The 15,558-nt window shown below is 43.0% G+C and overlaps 1 protein-coding gene across 4 annotated transcripts in view; it reads right to left on the reverse strand.

Annotated features, from left to right (window-relative positions):
- The window catches only part of CHD5 (chromodomain helicase DNA binding protein 5), a 142,458-nt gene that overhangs the window by 39,888 nt on the left and 87,012 nt on the right, over positions 1-15,558 (reverse strand). For all 4 annotated transcript variants that reach the window (XM_075190056.1, XM_075190057.1, XM_075190058.1 and 1 more), the window contains exons 18-24: positions 10,336-10,509; positions 9,229-9,370; positions 8,630-8,761; positions 7,084-7,201; positions 4,043-4,167; positions 2,071-2,302; positions 1,714-1,752 (exon numbers count right to left, since the gene is read on the reverse strand). In XM_075190056.1, coding sequence (XP_075046157.1) covers positions 1,714-1,752; positions 2,071-2,302; positions 4,043-4,167; positions 7,084-7,201; positions 8,630-8,761; positions 9,229-9,370; positions 10,336-10,509 — 962 coding nt within the window. The remainder of the gene's footprint in view (positions 1-1,713; positions 1,753-2,070; positions 2,303-4,042; positions 4,168-7,083; positions 7,202-8,629; positions 8,762-9,228; positions 9,371-10,335; positions 10,510-15,558) is intronic.

Consider the following 15,558-nt stretch of genomic DNA (forward strand, 5'->3'; position numbering starts at 1 on the left):
CGCGTTACATTTGCAGCTGTGGTGACAATTTACTTTATTTGTCAAGCAATGGAAATGAAGGGGATGTTAAGAGAGAGGGATAGAGTTATCAACCTTCTGAAAAGGAACAGTGGAGGCGTTGCCCGTAGCAACCAATCAGTCTAGCCATCGTATTCTAGAATGTAGAAGATAAATGATTCATAGAATCTGATTGGCTGATAAGGGTAACAACTCTACTAATGATTTTTAGAAGGTTTGATACAGTGACGGCAGACGTAAATAAGGTCTATAATACTGAATGTGACATAAAAACAATTAAGCCAGAAGTACCAACAAATAAATAATAATAACCAAAGTAATATTATATTATAAATACACATAGCATCACTTTATGTACTATAGTAAGTGGGTATTGTGGTGAAATTAGGGCAAAAGAGTATGTGCCATTTTTCCTGTCTGTTTACACGGAATACAATCAATGATCCCTAGTTTTAAAGAGAATTAGAAATTCATCCCTGGGAGGTAGACATTTTGTGGGCGGAACCGTAAGACGATACAAGTAACAAAAACACAATGATAAAGAAAAGCCCTAAAACAATTGTCTTCTGCATCTACGGTATTATGATGAGTAATATCTATAATAGAGTCTAAAAAAAACGATAGAAAACAAAATGTTACCTACCGCTGTGTCTTAACAACCCAACGTTTAATATTTGCATGTCATTAAATTCTATGCCGTTGGTGCCTCAGTTTATATTAGACTATGTCTTGTATTTAAGAAGAAGCAAAGAATGCAGCCAAAAATAAAAACAAAGCCTCATGTTCGCCCCCAGCTGCTGATCTCTGACTCTGGACCACAGGAGGAAGAGCGGGTGATTGTCACACCGCACTCTCCTGCAATCAGTGTGCGCGGTGACTGAGGAAGGAGCAGAAGCAGCCGAAGTGTGAAGCTGGATTGTAGTGCCCCTGGGATGAGTACCTCATCATGCCTCATGCAATGAATGGCCTTGAACGGACGGCATTCTGTACTCTCTGTTCAGTGAAATAAAATAACATTTCAGGTAAGTATACGAAGTCCGGTCAGACAAACAGTATGTAAGACCGCATAATTATCTCTATTTAGCTTAGGGGGTACACACACATCTTGTGACACATACCAATACCTGGTATTGATAAGGATTGGCCAAGAAAGGTTTGGGGGGGCAAGCAGTGTCATATGATTAACAGGGAGGTGCTCACACCCAATCATATGCCACCAGGGTAAGGCTGGGCACAACGACTTTGAGATAGACAGACAAGGGGGTCAGTGACTGCTGATACCCTATAAATTTGTATGACAAAAAAAAAAATGGCACTCGCCATGAAACCAAGTTACTAGTTCAATTGGGAATAGGTTCCAACAACCGGTTTACCGTTTTTTGGCACCTAGAAGGACGTACAGGGCGGGTTCTATGGACCTGCGCAAACATCTGGTCACATGGGCGTCCTGATTGTTCAATTTCAAATTTATGAAAGCCCTGCTTAAATGTGATGGCTCCTATCTATGAGCCGACTCTGGACTTCTGTAGGAGTTTGTCAACCACCTGTTACGTCAATAAACAAATTTTGTGGGACCTTTTATAGGTTTTGCTTTCTAACAACCGGTTCAGCATATTTCATGCCTGGGATGGGTCACGCTACACACTAGCCAATGCTCTGGCTGCATTTGTGCCATCCAATCACAGAGCTGCTCACCGGCTTTCTTGTACACTGTTAAGTTGCTACAATGATGATCTGCAGTAAAAAGGAGGGAAGACACAAAAACATCAATAAAGAAGTGGGACAGTTAAACAATCCGTTAGATACGTGCTACAAAACGCAGATAAAAGTAAAATAAAGAAATCAAGTATTTTTGTCAAAACAATGGTAGGGTGTGATAGAAGAATATATATTGTTGTATATAAAGGAGAACATGTTATTGTGTAATCTTCTTTCATACATTTTAAATAAAAATAAAAGCTTATAGTAATACAAAAAAATAAAAGCACAATAATTTATTCAAATAAATAGTCATGTGGTGGCAACGATTTTCAAATGATGCTTCTTCCTCACCTTCCACGTCATCCTTGAAGAGCTCTTCGGTTCCAAACTTTAATATATCGTCCAGTTCCTGCTTCGACATGGAGCCGGATTTAGAACCAAGCCCCGGGCGGACCACCAGGTGAGTCAGCATCATCTTCCTCTTTGCCACCTGGGTGATTCTCTCTTCTACCGACGCTCGTGTGACAAACCGGTAGATCATAACCTTCTTGTTCTGCCCGATTCTGTGAGCTCGGCTGAATGCCTGTAAGGAAGGATCCTCAATGAGCAACGTATGACGACGGAGCACAATACTGAGCCACTTTTCAGCCATACCTCCTACAACTCGTGTTCTTATCATTTTATGGCGAGCCACAGGGTACCAAATGCAAAGAACTTATATAGCAATAAGGTGTACTTACTAAAACGATGTGTGTCCTTCTGGCTGACAGACAGACATATATATTTTAATTACTTAAATGGCAGGCAATATGATATGAATTTACAATATATGGACACATCACTCGGACAGGTAATTTGTTTAATTTTTTTTATTGATAGCATATTAAGACTACAAATTGGCTGCCTCCGTTCTGCGCAGGTGACAGGCGCAGTTTCAGGCAGAACATTTTCTTTGGTATAGGAAACAAAGAAAGAGCGATACACCGCACGCTGTAACAGCAACTGCAATGTTATATAAATTCTGTTACTAAAATGAAGACACTAAACATATGGGACCTCATTTAGAGTCGGACGCAAAGTCCGTTTAAGAAGTGTAGGAGTGGGAGTGTGCCGCAGCTTGGTAGGGTATTACGAGTGGCAAGCAACCCCAGTTGCGTCCAACTCTTAATACCCTACCGAGCTGCGAGCAGTTCCTGCAGTTAGCTAACCGCTTGCGCCACCTAATTCCTGCCGCACAGCTTTAGCCCTGTTTTGACGTGTGTTGCGTCTGCGCCTCACTGCGACTAGGATGTATTTACATGGTCACGCCTTCACAAATCCGTGTTCCTCCCATTCTCTCCTAGTGAGTCGCAAGCTGTCGCAAGTGTTAATTGCGTCCATGATGCAGGCGGATGTGGTGCTTTCTGCACATACGTGGTAGTGTTTTTGGGTAAGATGCGCCTAAAACGGACTTTGCGTCCGACTCTAAATGAGGTCCATACAATGCAGGTAAAAAGTGAAACAGTGAAAGGTCGCCCCTTCTAGATAAGGCCCAATTACTTTGTAGCTGCCATAATAACCGTGTGTGCTTAGATCCACCAATGTAACAAATTAAAGTGGATAAAGGGTATATAACATAAAATAAAAATAAATGAATGATCCAACTAATATGGGAGGGTGCTTCTAGGCCTAATACAACCAAATCATTAAATTATCTGACTTAGATTTATCAAACCTGTTAAAAAGGAAAGTGGAGGTGTTGCCAATAGCAACCAATCAGATTCTAGCTATCATGTTCTAGAATGCACTGGATAAATGATAGCTATAATCTGATTGGCTGCTATTGGCAACACCTCCACTTTCCTATCATTTATCCAGTGCATTCTAGAACATGATAGCTAGAATCTGATTGGTTGCTATGGGCAACACCTCCACTTTTCCCTTTTCATAATTTACTTTATCTGAAGCTTTCTTTAGCGGATAGGTATTTATTTTGTCTAAAAAAAAATAAATCTGTGCCAAGTTCACTTACATGTAATTATTAAACCGTGGATCATCCTGGTAGGTCATACGTTTTAAAAAGAAGAATAAAGTGGTCTATTTGTATTTTTTCCGTCAGTGTTCCAGGCCAATAACGATTTATCAAACTCTCAAGTCATGTGTTCAATGTGTAAAGCGCTAATAGTGCATATTTTACCAATAATGATTACTATATTAATGGTAGATTACAAGGACTGCTGACTATTTAACCCACACAAATCAAGCAGATTGAAATATTTGGAAAGAGAGACAAGAAGCTGCTGCATACGACTCCCAGAAAATGAGTAATAAATAATTGAATGACCTGTATGTCGTTGTGCGGATTCCAGTCAGAGTCATAAATAATGACTGTGTCAGCAGTAGCCAGGTTTATCCCCAGTCCTCCTGCTCGGGTGGACAGTAGAAAGCAGAACTGCTGAGCACCTGGAGCTAAAGGAGAGAGGAAAATGTCAGCACGATAAAGCTCAGTTCATAATGTGCACAGAAATCTCTCCAGCTTCCCTCTATGCAGACATGGAAACACAGGGCAGAGAGGACTCTGCTCCTGAGAGCTTACATTCTAATCGGAGGAGGGAGTGTGGCTCAGGGTGGAGATTGGGACGGTGTGAGGGTGCATTAGTGTGAGTAGTATAGGTGGGAGTAGGGTAGGTGTGAGGGTGCATTAGTGTGAGTAGTATAGGTGGGAGTAGGGTAGGTGTGAGGGTGCATTAGTGTGAGTAGTATAGGTGGGAGTAGGGTAGGTGTGAGGGTGCATTAGTGGGAGTAGTATAGGTGGGAGTAGGGTAGGTGTGAGGGTGCCTTAGTGTGAGTAGTATAGGTGGGAGTAGGGTTTGTGTGAGGGTGCATTAGTGCAGGTAGTATAGGTGTGAGGGTGCATTAGTGCAGGTAGTATAGGCGGTAGTAGCGTAGGTGTGAGGGTGCATTAGTGCAGGTAGTATAGGCGGGAGTAGGGTAGGTGTGAGGGTGCATTAGTGCAGGTAGTATAGGCGGGAGTAGGGTAGGTGTGAGGGTGCCTTAGTGTGAGTAGTATAGGTGGGAGTAGGGTAGGTGTGAGGGTGCATTACTGCAGGTAGTATAGGTGGGAGTAGGGTAGCTGTGAGGGTGCATTTAGTGCAGGTAGTAATGGTGGGAGTAGGGTCGTGCGAGGGTGCATTAGTGGGAGTAGTATAGGTGGGAGTAGGGTGGGTGTGAGGGTGCATTAGTGTGAATAGTATAGGCGGGAGTAGGGTAGGAGTGAGGGTGCATTAGTGCAGGTAGTATAGGTGGGAGTAGGGTAGGTGTGAGGGTGCATTAGTGTGAGTAGTATAGGTGGGAGTAGGGTGGGTGTGAGGGTGCATTAGTGTGAATAGTATAGGCGGGAGTAGGGTAGGAGTGAGGGTGCATTAGTGGGAGTAGTATAGGTGGGAGTAGGGTAGGTGTGAGGGTGCATTAGTGCGGGTAGTATAGGTGGGAGTAGGGTAGGTGTGAGGGTACATTAGTGCAGGTAGTATAGGCGGTAGTAGCGTAGGTGTGAGGGTGCATTAGTGGGAATAGTATAGGTGGGAGTAGGGTCAGTGTGAGGGTGCGTTAGTGGGAGTAGTATAGGTGTGAGTAGTATAGGTGTGAGGGTGCATTACTGTGGGTAGTATAGGTGGGAGTAGGGTAGGTGTGAGGGTGCATTAGTGCAGGTAGTATAGGCGGGAGTATCGTAGGTGTGAGGGTGCATTAGTGCGGGTAGTATAGGTGGGAGTAGTATAGGTGTGAGGGTGCATTAGTGGGAATAGTATAGGTGGGAGTAGGGTAGGTGTGAGGGTGCATTAGTGCAGGTAGTATAGGTGGGAGTAGGGTAGGTGTGAGGGTGCATTAGTGCAGGTAGTATAGGCGGGAGTAGGGTAGGTGTGAGGGTGCATTAGTGCAGGTAGTATAGGCGGGAGTAGGGTAGGTGTGAGGGTGCATTAGTGCAGGTAGTATAGGTGGGAGTAGGGTAGGTGTGAGGGTGCATTAGTGCAGGTAGTAAAGGCGGGAGTAGGGTAGGTGTGAGGGTGCATTAGTGCAGGTAGTATAGGTGGGAGTAGGGTAGGTGTCAGGGTGCATTAGTGCAGGTAGTATAGGTGGGAGTAGGGTAGGTGTAATGGTGCATTAGTGTAGGTAGTATAGGCGGGAGTATCGTAGGTGTGAGGGTGCATTAGTGCGGGTAGTATAGGTGGGAGTAGTATAGGTGTGAGGGTGCATTAGTGGGAATAGTATAGGTGGGAGTAGGGTAAGTGTGAGGGTGCATTAGTGGGAGTAGTATAGGTGGGAGTAGGGTAGGTGTCAGGGTGCATTAGTGCAGGTAGTATAGGTGGGAGTAGGGTAGGTGTGAGGGTGCATTAGTGCAGGTAGTATAGGTGGGAGTAGGGTAGGTGTCAGGGTGCATTAGTGCAGGTAGGAGTAGGGTAGGTGTGAGGGTGCATTAGTGCAGGCAGTATAGGCGGGAGTAGGGTAGGTGTGAGGGTGCATTAGTGCAGGTAGTATAGGTGGGAGTAGGGTAGGTGTGAGGGTGCATTAGTGCAGGTAGTAAAGGCGGGAGTAGGGTAGGTGTGAGGGTGCATTAGTGCAGGTAGTATAGGCGGGAGTAGGGTAGGTGTGAGGGTGCATTAGTGCAGGTAGTATAGGTGGGAGTAGGGTAGGTGTGAGGGTGCATTAGTGCAGGTAGTATAGGTGGGAGTAGGGTAGGTGTCAGGGTGCATTAGTGCAGGTAGTATAGGTGGGAGTAGGGTAGGTGTGAGGGTGCATTAGTGCAGGTAGTATAGGTGGGAGTAGGGTAGGTGTCAGGGTGCACTGTTGTGGCAGTTCGTAGCAGCACAGAGGAGAACAACCTCTGGAAGCATCAGGGGTCCAGCTTTTCCCCAAGTTTGGAGACTCCCCAAGGTGGGACTTAAAAAGGCCTCAAACTTCCTCTTTCTCACCTGCCCACCCCTGTCAGTGCAGTGGAGGGGTGAGTCTGCTCCCTGTATGGGAGGGGGCTGGACAGACTGAATCCACCTGACCTGAGTTCACAGAGCAACACCCGGCTTCAGGTAATGGGGTGTCCTCAGGATAGAGCAAATTGGGTAATAGGGGTTAAGGATGGTAACAGGAATGTTGTGGGCGATAATATTTTTCCCAAAACTGAACTTCCCTTTAAAGTTGAACAACTGCTGCATGAAGGAAAGGTACACTTAAATGTTATTATTATAATAATAATAATAATAATAATAATAATAATAATAATAATATTATAACGCATTAAATAACTATATTACTATATTAAATTGTATAATAATATGTACCCAACCCATCAACACTGCAACAAACCAACATTAGTTGTGTGTAATAAAGTAGTACCATTAAACCTGTCAATGGCCTCCTGACGCAGCCCCCCGGTGATTCCTCCGTCTATCCGCTCGTACTTATATCCTTCATTCTCAAGGAAGTCTTCAAGTAAATCCAGCATTTTAGTCATCTATAAAACAAAGAGTGTGTTTTATGTGTGCAGCGTGACAGTAATATTAGATGTAACATTATCCACACTTTCGGTTTCACTTGCTTTTATCTGTTCCTCTGAGATATTAAATTGCCGGAATCCTGCTCAGCTGTGGAATTGACATCTCCTGTTTCATGTTGTCCTGGAGCTCGATGATTTAGCAGTGAAACAAGTAAAGGCCATTGGGATGTCTCCAAACCCATACTCTATATGCATCACTTACGACTGTTAATTTAGATCAAATTGGCATTAGATCGCCGGTGTGTGGGCCCAAAATGCCCTCTGTCACTCAGCATCACTAAATCCAGATCTATCAAATATAAATCAGGACTAGCAGGAAAAGACAGAAAGTCAGTTGACGTCTGTGATCCGACGCGTGTCCCAATCTGACTGTTATATGACTGTCTTACAGGACCGAGTTATTTGGCCCAAGCACCAAAAAGTTGGATTTGTTTTTATAACAATTTATTTTTTTTTCCCCATATTTCCCAAATGCCCTACAACCTTTTTTTTAAATCCTTGACGAACTCCCTGGAACAAGTGTTATACTGCTACCGTCATAGCTGTGATATTTACACGGTATACTCGTAAGACAATACGCTGTTCTGGTTACATTGGTGACAGACTGCAAAAACGGCGCCTTAAGACAGTGATTGAGACAGATTTGCGGCATGTCTGCGTGTCCGCGCCTCAGTTAAGACTTGTCCTGCAATTTTCTGCTAATATTTATTATTTGAAGACAATTTAAACTTCGTTTTATTTTCTAAGAAACTTCTTTATAAATGGCCGTCACACATGCGTGGGGCAAGATCTGACCTTGTTTGGGCACTTCTAAACTTTTATGAAAACAGGTGCACAGGGAACCGCGCACAAAGTGTTGTAACCAATAGCGACCAATCAGAATTTAACTCTGTATTATCTAGTACAGCTTAGATAATGAAAGCAAATCTCTGATTGGTTGGTAAGGGTTACAGCTTTACGGGCACAGTTACCTGTAAACAAGCTTTAATAAATCTTTCTCCTCCTTATGTCCTCTTTAAATGTTTTTTTCGGTCAAGAATAAATAATTATAACCCTTTGTTCACTCGCTCATTTTTCTTTCTGGACCAGAAATCCATTGACTTTGGTGTGACATCACACAGATATATAATGATGTCACAACGAGTGTGGGGCCAGCGAGGAGGGGAGTAACCGGGGTAAGGGGATTGTTCTTACCAGGCCTGGCTGTGGACACCGATGGGAGGAACATTTTCAATGTAATTAAGTATATTTAATTTTTTCACATTTTGTTGATAATGTTAATACTGTGTCATTTTTATTTTTTATTTTTTTAAATCCTTCCCGTCACTGGTGTTCACAAATAAAATCTTTTATGTGGATACATACGTACTATATAAAATGATGTACCTGAGAAAAAATCAGCACTCTGTGTCCTCCATCTTTCAACTTTCTTAACATTTTCTGTAGCAGCATCAATTTTCCCGAAGATTTTACTAAAGAATTTCCATCGTATGATCCATTTGGTAAAACCGGAGCTTCCTAAACGGAGAGGTAAGATTTAATAAAGACGATGACAAGCTGAATTTTACAATAAAGAGTTTCTGCTTAACCTTTAATCAAGAAAAAAAAAAAAATTATGAAGTACCTTACGTACAAATGAAATTTTAAAAAATGAAATCTTTTAAAATTACAGAATAATACTTCGGTCAACACTTTCCTTCTGTTATCTGTCCAGCAGCTTCACGGCATTGAATAGCGGGGGTGGGGCTTAATGTCATGATTAAGCGCCGCCCCCGATATTCAATGCCGTGAATTTCGGCAGTTATTAGGACCTGGGTGGTTTGTCTACTCTTCCGGGAGTCCGGGAGGACTCCCCAAATTTCGTGAGCCTCCCGGAGATTCCGGGAGAGTAGGCAAGTATGATTAATCTAGACAGGGCCTGATTAAGGGTTCAGACCACCCTAGAGTACATTTCCCAAAAACCTCCCAGGAGATGGAGATCTTACCATAGCAGCGACAGGGAATAGATAGGGGTGATTACAGCACTTCTTCAAGTCCATCATGATGTTCAGCAATGACACCTGGTTTCCTCCTCCTTTGGAGTTCAACGCATCAAAATTTCTGGTTAAAATGAATTTATAATACTTCCTGGAAAACATATATGTGCATTGGTATAAGAAACACCGAAATGACTAAATAAAATGAACAACAATGGACGCTTAGACAATTGGAAATGGCAGCATCCAAAAATGATGGACCCGGGCTATCAGCTAATGCTGCTATCCCCAGATCTAAAATACAGGACCGCAGGGGTACCGCCAGGGTCAAGAATCAGCCGCTACGGAGTTAAACAGCCTCAAGATGGACAAACTCTGCGTCCGTAGGTCACTGCGCTGACGTCAAACGTGTCACATTGAATACTGGTAGCTCAGTGGTTAGCACTTCTGCCTCACAGCACTGGGGTCATGAGTTCAATTTCCGACCATGGCCTTATCTGTGAGGAGTTTGTATGTGTTTGCGTGGGTTTCCTCTAGGTGCTCCGGTTTCGTGACACACTCCAAAAAAACAAACTCCACACAGATAAGGCCATGGTCTGGAATTGAACTCATGACCCCAGTGCTGTGAGGCAGAAGTGCTAACCACTGAGCCACCAGTATTCAATGTGATGCAGGGGCAATGTTGAATGCAAGAATATAGTACATGCAAGCCCAAAGAGACAATTACATGGAAAAATACCATGCAGTAGATATACTAAAGCTTCTACCAATCAGATTCTAGCTATCCTTCTCTAGAATGTACTAGATAAATGACAATAGAATCTGAATGGTTGCTATGGGCAACACCTCCGCTTTTCCTTTTTAGAAGCTTCAGTAAATCTACCCCTAAGGTGCCGCTATAAGTTTGGGAAGGGTCATGAAAAGTTCCTTTCAGTCATCTAAGGATATCCACATTAAAATAAATACATGTAAAAGATCTAATTTCAAATAATCAACTTTTACAAATGTTTTTTTCGTATTTTATTACAAATAATGTGTTCTTGTACCATTACAAGTATTATAAGAACTCGGGAGGCAAAGTGATTACAGTTTCATGTCTCGCGGGATTTCACTTACTTTTGCATTTGGCTAAGCTCCACTCGTACTATTAATTCTGTTTTGGCTGGCATGTTCTTAAAAACATCTGCTTTCAGCCTCCGCAGCATGTGAGGGCCTAATAAGTCATGAAGTTTTTTAATTTGGTCTTCCTTAGAGATGTCAGCAAATTCTTCCAGGAAGCCGTCCAGATTGCTGGGAGGGGAGAACGGCATAAAAAGCTTGTAAAGCGTTTGCAGAAAGAAAGAAAGATGTATCTGTTTCAGTGGCACAACTCCAACGCTTATAAAAGTCAGTGCGTAAAATGAACTAGGAAAACGAATAAAAAAATAATAAAAAAAAAAAGAGAGTAAAAGAACACCGCCACAGAAGACAACAAAGTTTGTGTTGCCAGATAGCGATTTACGACAGAACAAACTGAACACAAATTTGACATTTGAAGCGAGAAAAAAATATATATGATTATTACAAACTAAAGACACACGTGTATCAGATTGCCCATCACTTTATTACACTTTAGTCAGTAAGAGACATATACTAGTCATGTACCCCACACCCACTTTTCCCTTGCGCTTTATATATGGTCACGGAACTACCTGGTGACTTCTAAAAAAACTTTACAGTATTTTTTTGTTATTATTAATTCTTATAATAAACAGGCTTGAGTTTGAAACAGAGCAAATTGCTCTATCCAGCTGTGTTTTACCTTCGCTAAAGATTCCGTCACGGAACGCTCCCACCTGGTCATGTGACATCACTCCTCTACAAATATAAGTGATATTTTACAGGAGTGATATCACTACTTTCCAGCTCCAAATGATGGCATTAATTATTATTATCTCCACATGGATGTCCCAACGCTACCTAAAGTTCAACATATCCAAAACAGAGCTTATTATCTTCCCTCCTGCCAGAATCACCAGTTCCCATCAAATCACCCTCACTGTCAATAACACCACAATATCCTCAGTCTCCCAAGCCAGTTGGGTTGGTGTCACACTTGATTTCATCCTCTGCTTCCTCACATCCAGACTCTCTCCCAGTCCTGTCGAGTCCACCTTAAAAACATTGCCAGAATATACCTTGTTCTTACTCAACATGCTATCAAAACTCTTATCCATTCCCTCAACATCTCCCTTCTTGATTATTGCAACCTCCTGCTATCTGGCTTTCCTGACACCCATATATCCAACTTCAATCCATCCTAAACGCTGCTCCAAGACTGATCTTCCTCTCTCACCGCTCCACATCTGCTGCACCACTTTGCAAATCCCTACACTGGCTCCGTGTGCTCCAGAATCCAATTCAAATTACTCACCTTTACCTACAAAACCCTTAACACACCACCCCTGCATACATCTCAAATCTCATATCGAAATACTCTCCCTCCCACCCTCTTAGATCTACCTCTGACCTGCGCCTTGTCTCATCTCTGGTAACCACCTCTCACTCCCGCCTACAAAACTCCTCCCGCGCTGCTCCCCACTTATGGAATTCCCTACCACTCCTAATCAGACTTTCCCACAGCCTTCAAATCTTTAGATGCTCTTTGAAAACCCCTCTCTTATTTAGAGGTGACCTTATCCCCGATAACACTATTACCACTAATACACCCTCACAGCTGTCCCAATCTCCACTCTGAGCCACACTCGCTCCTCTTGTATCAGCTGTGCCCTCCTCCACTTAGAATGTAAGCTCTGTAATGAGCAGGGTCCTCCATAGCCTTTGTTTTCATGTCTGTGTTTATTCTGTCTGCCTTGTATGTCCCTTATACTGCTTTCCCTACTGTACAGCGCTGAGGAGCACTGTGGCGCCTTACAAATCTGCAATAATAACAATACTACACTCCAAATATAAAAGTAGATTGATCCAAATATTTTACATACACTGATGTTGCTTTTGAGGATATATATATATATATATTAATTTTATATTCATTTAAAATTAAATACAGAAACGTAAAGCACATTTGCCCCATTATTTCCCATTTAAAGGTACCTATGAACTGTGCAGAATTTATACTGCGCCCAGGGAAGATCCTGTTGTACATTCCAGGCTGTATGTAGGATGTGATTTATATGCTAATTTTTTGGGTACAGATTCACTCCTTTTGTGCACAACGAACACATATTTTGCATAACTGCTAAGCCGTATATTCATATGTGAAGAAATTATTCAAACCCAGTTGAAAATATTATTTATGAACCTCTCTTAGTATGAAATTCCTTGAAAATGTTTAAACTATCCAAAAATTGATGCAAAAAATGTATTTATGTTATTTAAAAAAAAACAAAAAAAACCACGCTTGCAAAAAGACTGTAATCAATATGCAGTCTGTGTGACTCAGACCGAGGACATGAAACCTCCCACCCATGAATTATTCATGATTTATATTTTTCCACAGTTGAAAACAACTGATTTTTAATGATGACAAGATTGGAGGCAGCCGCCAGCCAGGGAACACAAAAAGATGCATATTGAGGCCAAGAATCACAGGCTGCAGGCTTGGGGAAATGTTTCAGGCTGCAGGCAGGTTAATACACACGGCATCTGTTAAATCTCATAGCTGGAGAATTATGGTCCTAGTACGATTGTCAGTCACATTCAATAAAGTGTCATGTTTCAGTGGCTTTTTTTGTGCATTATATAAATGCATGCCAATTTACAGGGGCGCACGCAGGGGAGGGGTTTCTGGTTCCCCAGAAACCCCTCCCCTCCGCGAACGAACGGGCACTAAAGATTGCCCCTACACAACAGCACTGTACTGTCGCGGCGCTGTATTGTACGCGGACTCTTCTTTGACAGCCCCGCGGCTGCTGTACAGTACAGCATCGCCAAAATGGAGCTGCTGCGCATGCAGTTCTCTCTCTCTCTATATATTTTCTCTCTTTTTTTGGGGAGGTGGGGGGAGGAAACCCCCCCTTAAAAATTCTGCGTTTACCCCTGATTTAATTATATACATATATACAAACAATGCTCTTAAAATCCTCTTTCAAGTGTTTAAAATTAGGACAAAATTGTGGCTGGGAAAAAAAAACAACAATTCATACATAAACCTACACAACATGTTGTTCTATATTATCTACACGGAACCAAGGGAGGACTGTCAGAGTGATATCAGGTATAGCAAGAGGTGCACAGCTGCCATTTTTAATGTGGGCGTCTGGTCTCTGACAATTTACAATAATGCATAGTAGGCTTGGAATGCCTGTGTAATTTATGTAATATGGTGTTGAATCGTTCCACTAGGTGATTTCAAATGTAGGGTAAACGTGGCACCAGGATTTGTTTTTTGGTTGTTTTTTTTTACTTCATTCCAAATTTATTGCTACACTTAGGTAGGCTAGGACAGGCAGAGTAGTATTTTATTTCTGAGATCAAGTAAGTGTCAGCAGCTATTTTATGTACCAATACGTTTGAAGTAGTTCCCCCCCTCTCAATAGTCTCGCTCTTAAGGCTAGGTTGGAGTCCCTCAGGGCTCTGTTCTTGGCCCTTTACTCTTTTCACTCTATACTTCCTCCCTTGGGGCTCTCATCTCCTCTTTCGGTCTTCAGTATCACCTATATGCTATGATATTCAACTCTACATCTCTTCTCCTGATCTTTCCTCCTCCCTCCTCTCTCGTGTAACTGACTGCCTCTCAGCCATCTCATCCTGGATGTCCTCTCGCTTTCTTAAAATTAACATCTCCAAAACCAAACTCATTGTCTTTCCCCCACCCAGGCTCCCTTCCCACCATGACCTCTCTATCGTTGTTAACAACTCCACTATCTCCTCTGTCACCCAACTCCGCTGCCTAGGTGTCACTCTCGACTCCTCTCTCTCTTTTGCCCCCCACATTCAATCCCTTGCCCAAGCCTGTCGCTTCCAACTCCGTAACATTGCCGGCATCCGTCCCTTCCTCTCTCAAGATGCCACCAAAACTATCATCCATGCTCTCATCATCTCCCGTCTCGACTACTGCAACCTCCTCCTTACTGGCCTCCCCTGCTCCCGCCTTGCCCCCCTCCGCTCTATACTCAATGCGGCTGCGAGACTCATCTTCCTCTCATGCTGCTCCTCCTCTGCCTCTCCTCTCTGTCTTTCCTTACACTGGCTCCCCTTCCCCTACAGAATCCTTTTCAAACTCCTCACCACCACTTACAAGGCTCTCTCTCAGTCTACTGCCCCTTACATCTCTAACCTCCTCTACATTCACACTCCCGCCCGCTCCCTGCGCTCAGCCAATGATCGCCACCTCTCCTCCACTCTGATCACATCTTCCCACTCTAGAATCCAAGACTTCTCCCGTGCTGCCCCCCTTCACTGGAACGACCTCCCTCGCTCCACTCGTCTCTCACCCAATCTGTGCTCCTTCAAGCGGGCTCTTAAAACTCACCTGTTCCTTAAGGCCTACCAACCATCCACTTAACCTCTCACCTCTTTTGGTTCTCCCCTGCCCTCTTTCTCTCTCCCCGTTGCTTCACTGGCTCCCTTATGTACCTGATTCTGTTTACCCTCCCTTAGGATGTAAGCTTGTATGAGCATGGCCCATCTTCCCTCCTGTCTCCATACCTGTTCTTCCACTCCGTCTCTACTGTATCTGCCTGCCTGGAGTTTCTGAAGTACTGGTACTTTGTGTTTATTGTTCTGTACTGTCTTACCCTGTATAGTCTACTGTTTGTACCATGTACGGCGCTGCGGAAACCTTGTGGTGCCTTACAAATAAACGATAATAATAATAATAATAATAATAATAATAATAATAGAGCTGCGAAAACCAATAACCCTCAAAATACTTATTTCTGTACCTCCCAATCTGATTGAGTGAGCACCCCGCCTGTTATAATTTTCTATGACTACCTGAAATGCCATTCCAAATCTTCAATGAATATTCATTAAACTTCCATGCCAAGTTCTAGGAATAGGGATGGGATGTGTATTTTATTCAATAAAAGTAGGGAGGGAATGAAGAGGAGAAGAAAACAACACAGAAGGCACAATATGGGGAAAAATAAATAAATAAGATATCTTAACAAAATTGTCAAGGCTCTGTGGAGGCAAATGGCCATGTGCTCATGGCAGGGAAATACCCACACACGGAAAGCTGATGTAGGCTCAAAAAGTGGGAGAGAGGTGGTGGAAGTTCAGATGCCATCAAAGTGAAAAGTGATAGTACTTAGACTCAACTGGACTGCTCTGACAAGTAGATGGTTTCATGACGTCCCTTACGGAAAAGTTAAGAGTTCCAAGTGAACCTAAGAC

The sequence above is a fragment of the Mixophyes fleayi genome, chromosome 11 (assembly GCF_038048845.1).
Source record: "Mixophyes fleayi isolate aMixFle1 chromosome 11, aMixFle1.hap1, whole genome shotgun sequence".
Taxonomy (NCBI): domain Eukaryota; kingdom Metazoa; phylum Chordata; class Amphibia; order Anura; family Limnodynastidae; genus Mixophyes; species Mixophyes fleayi.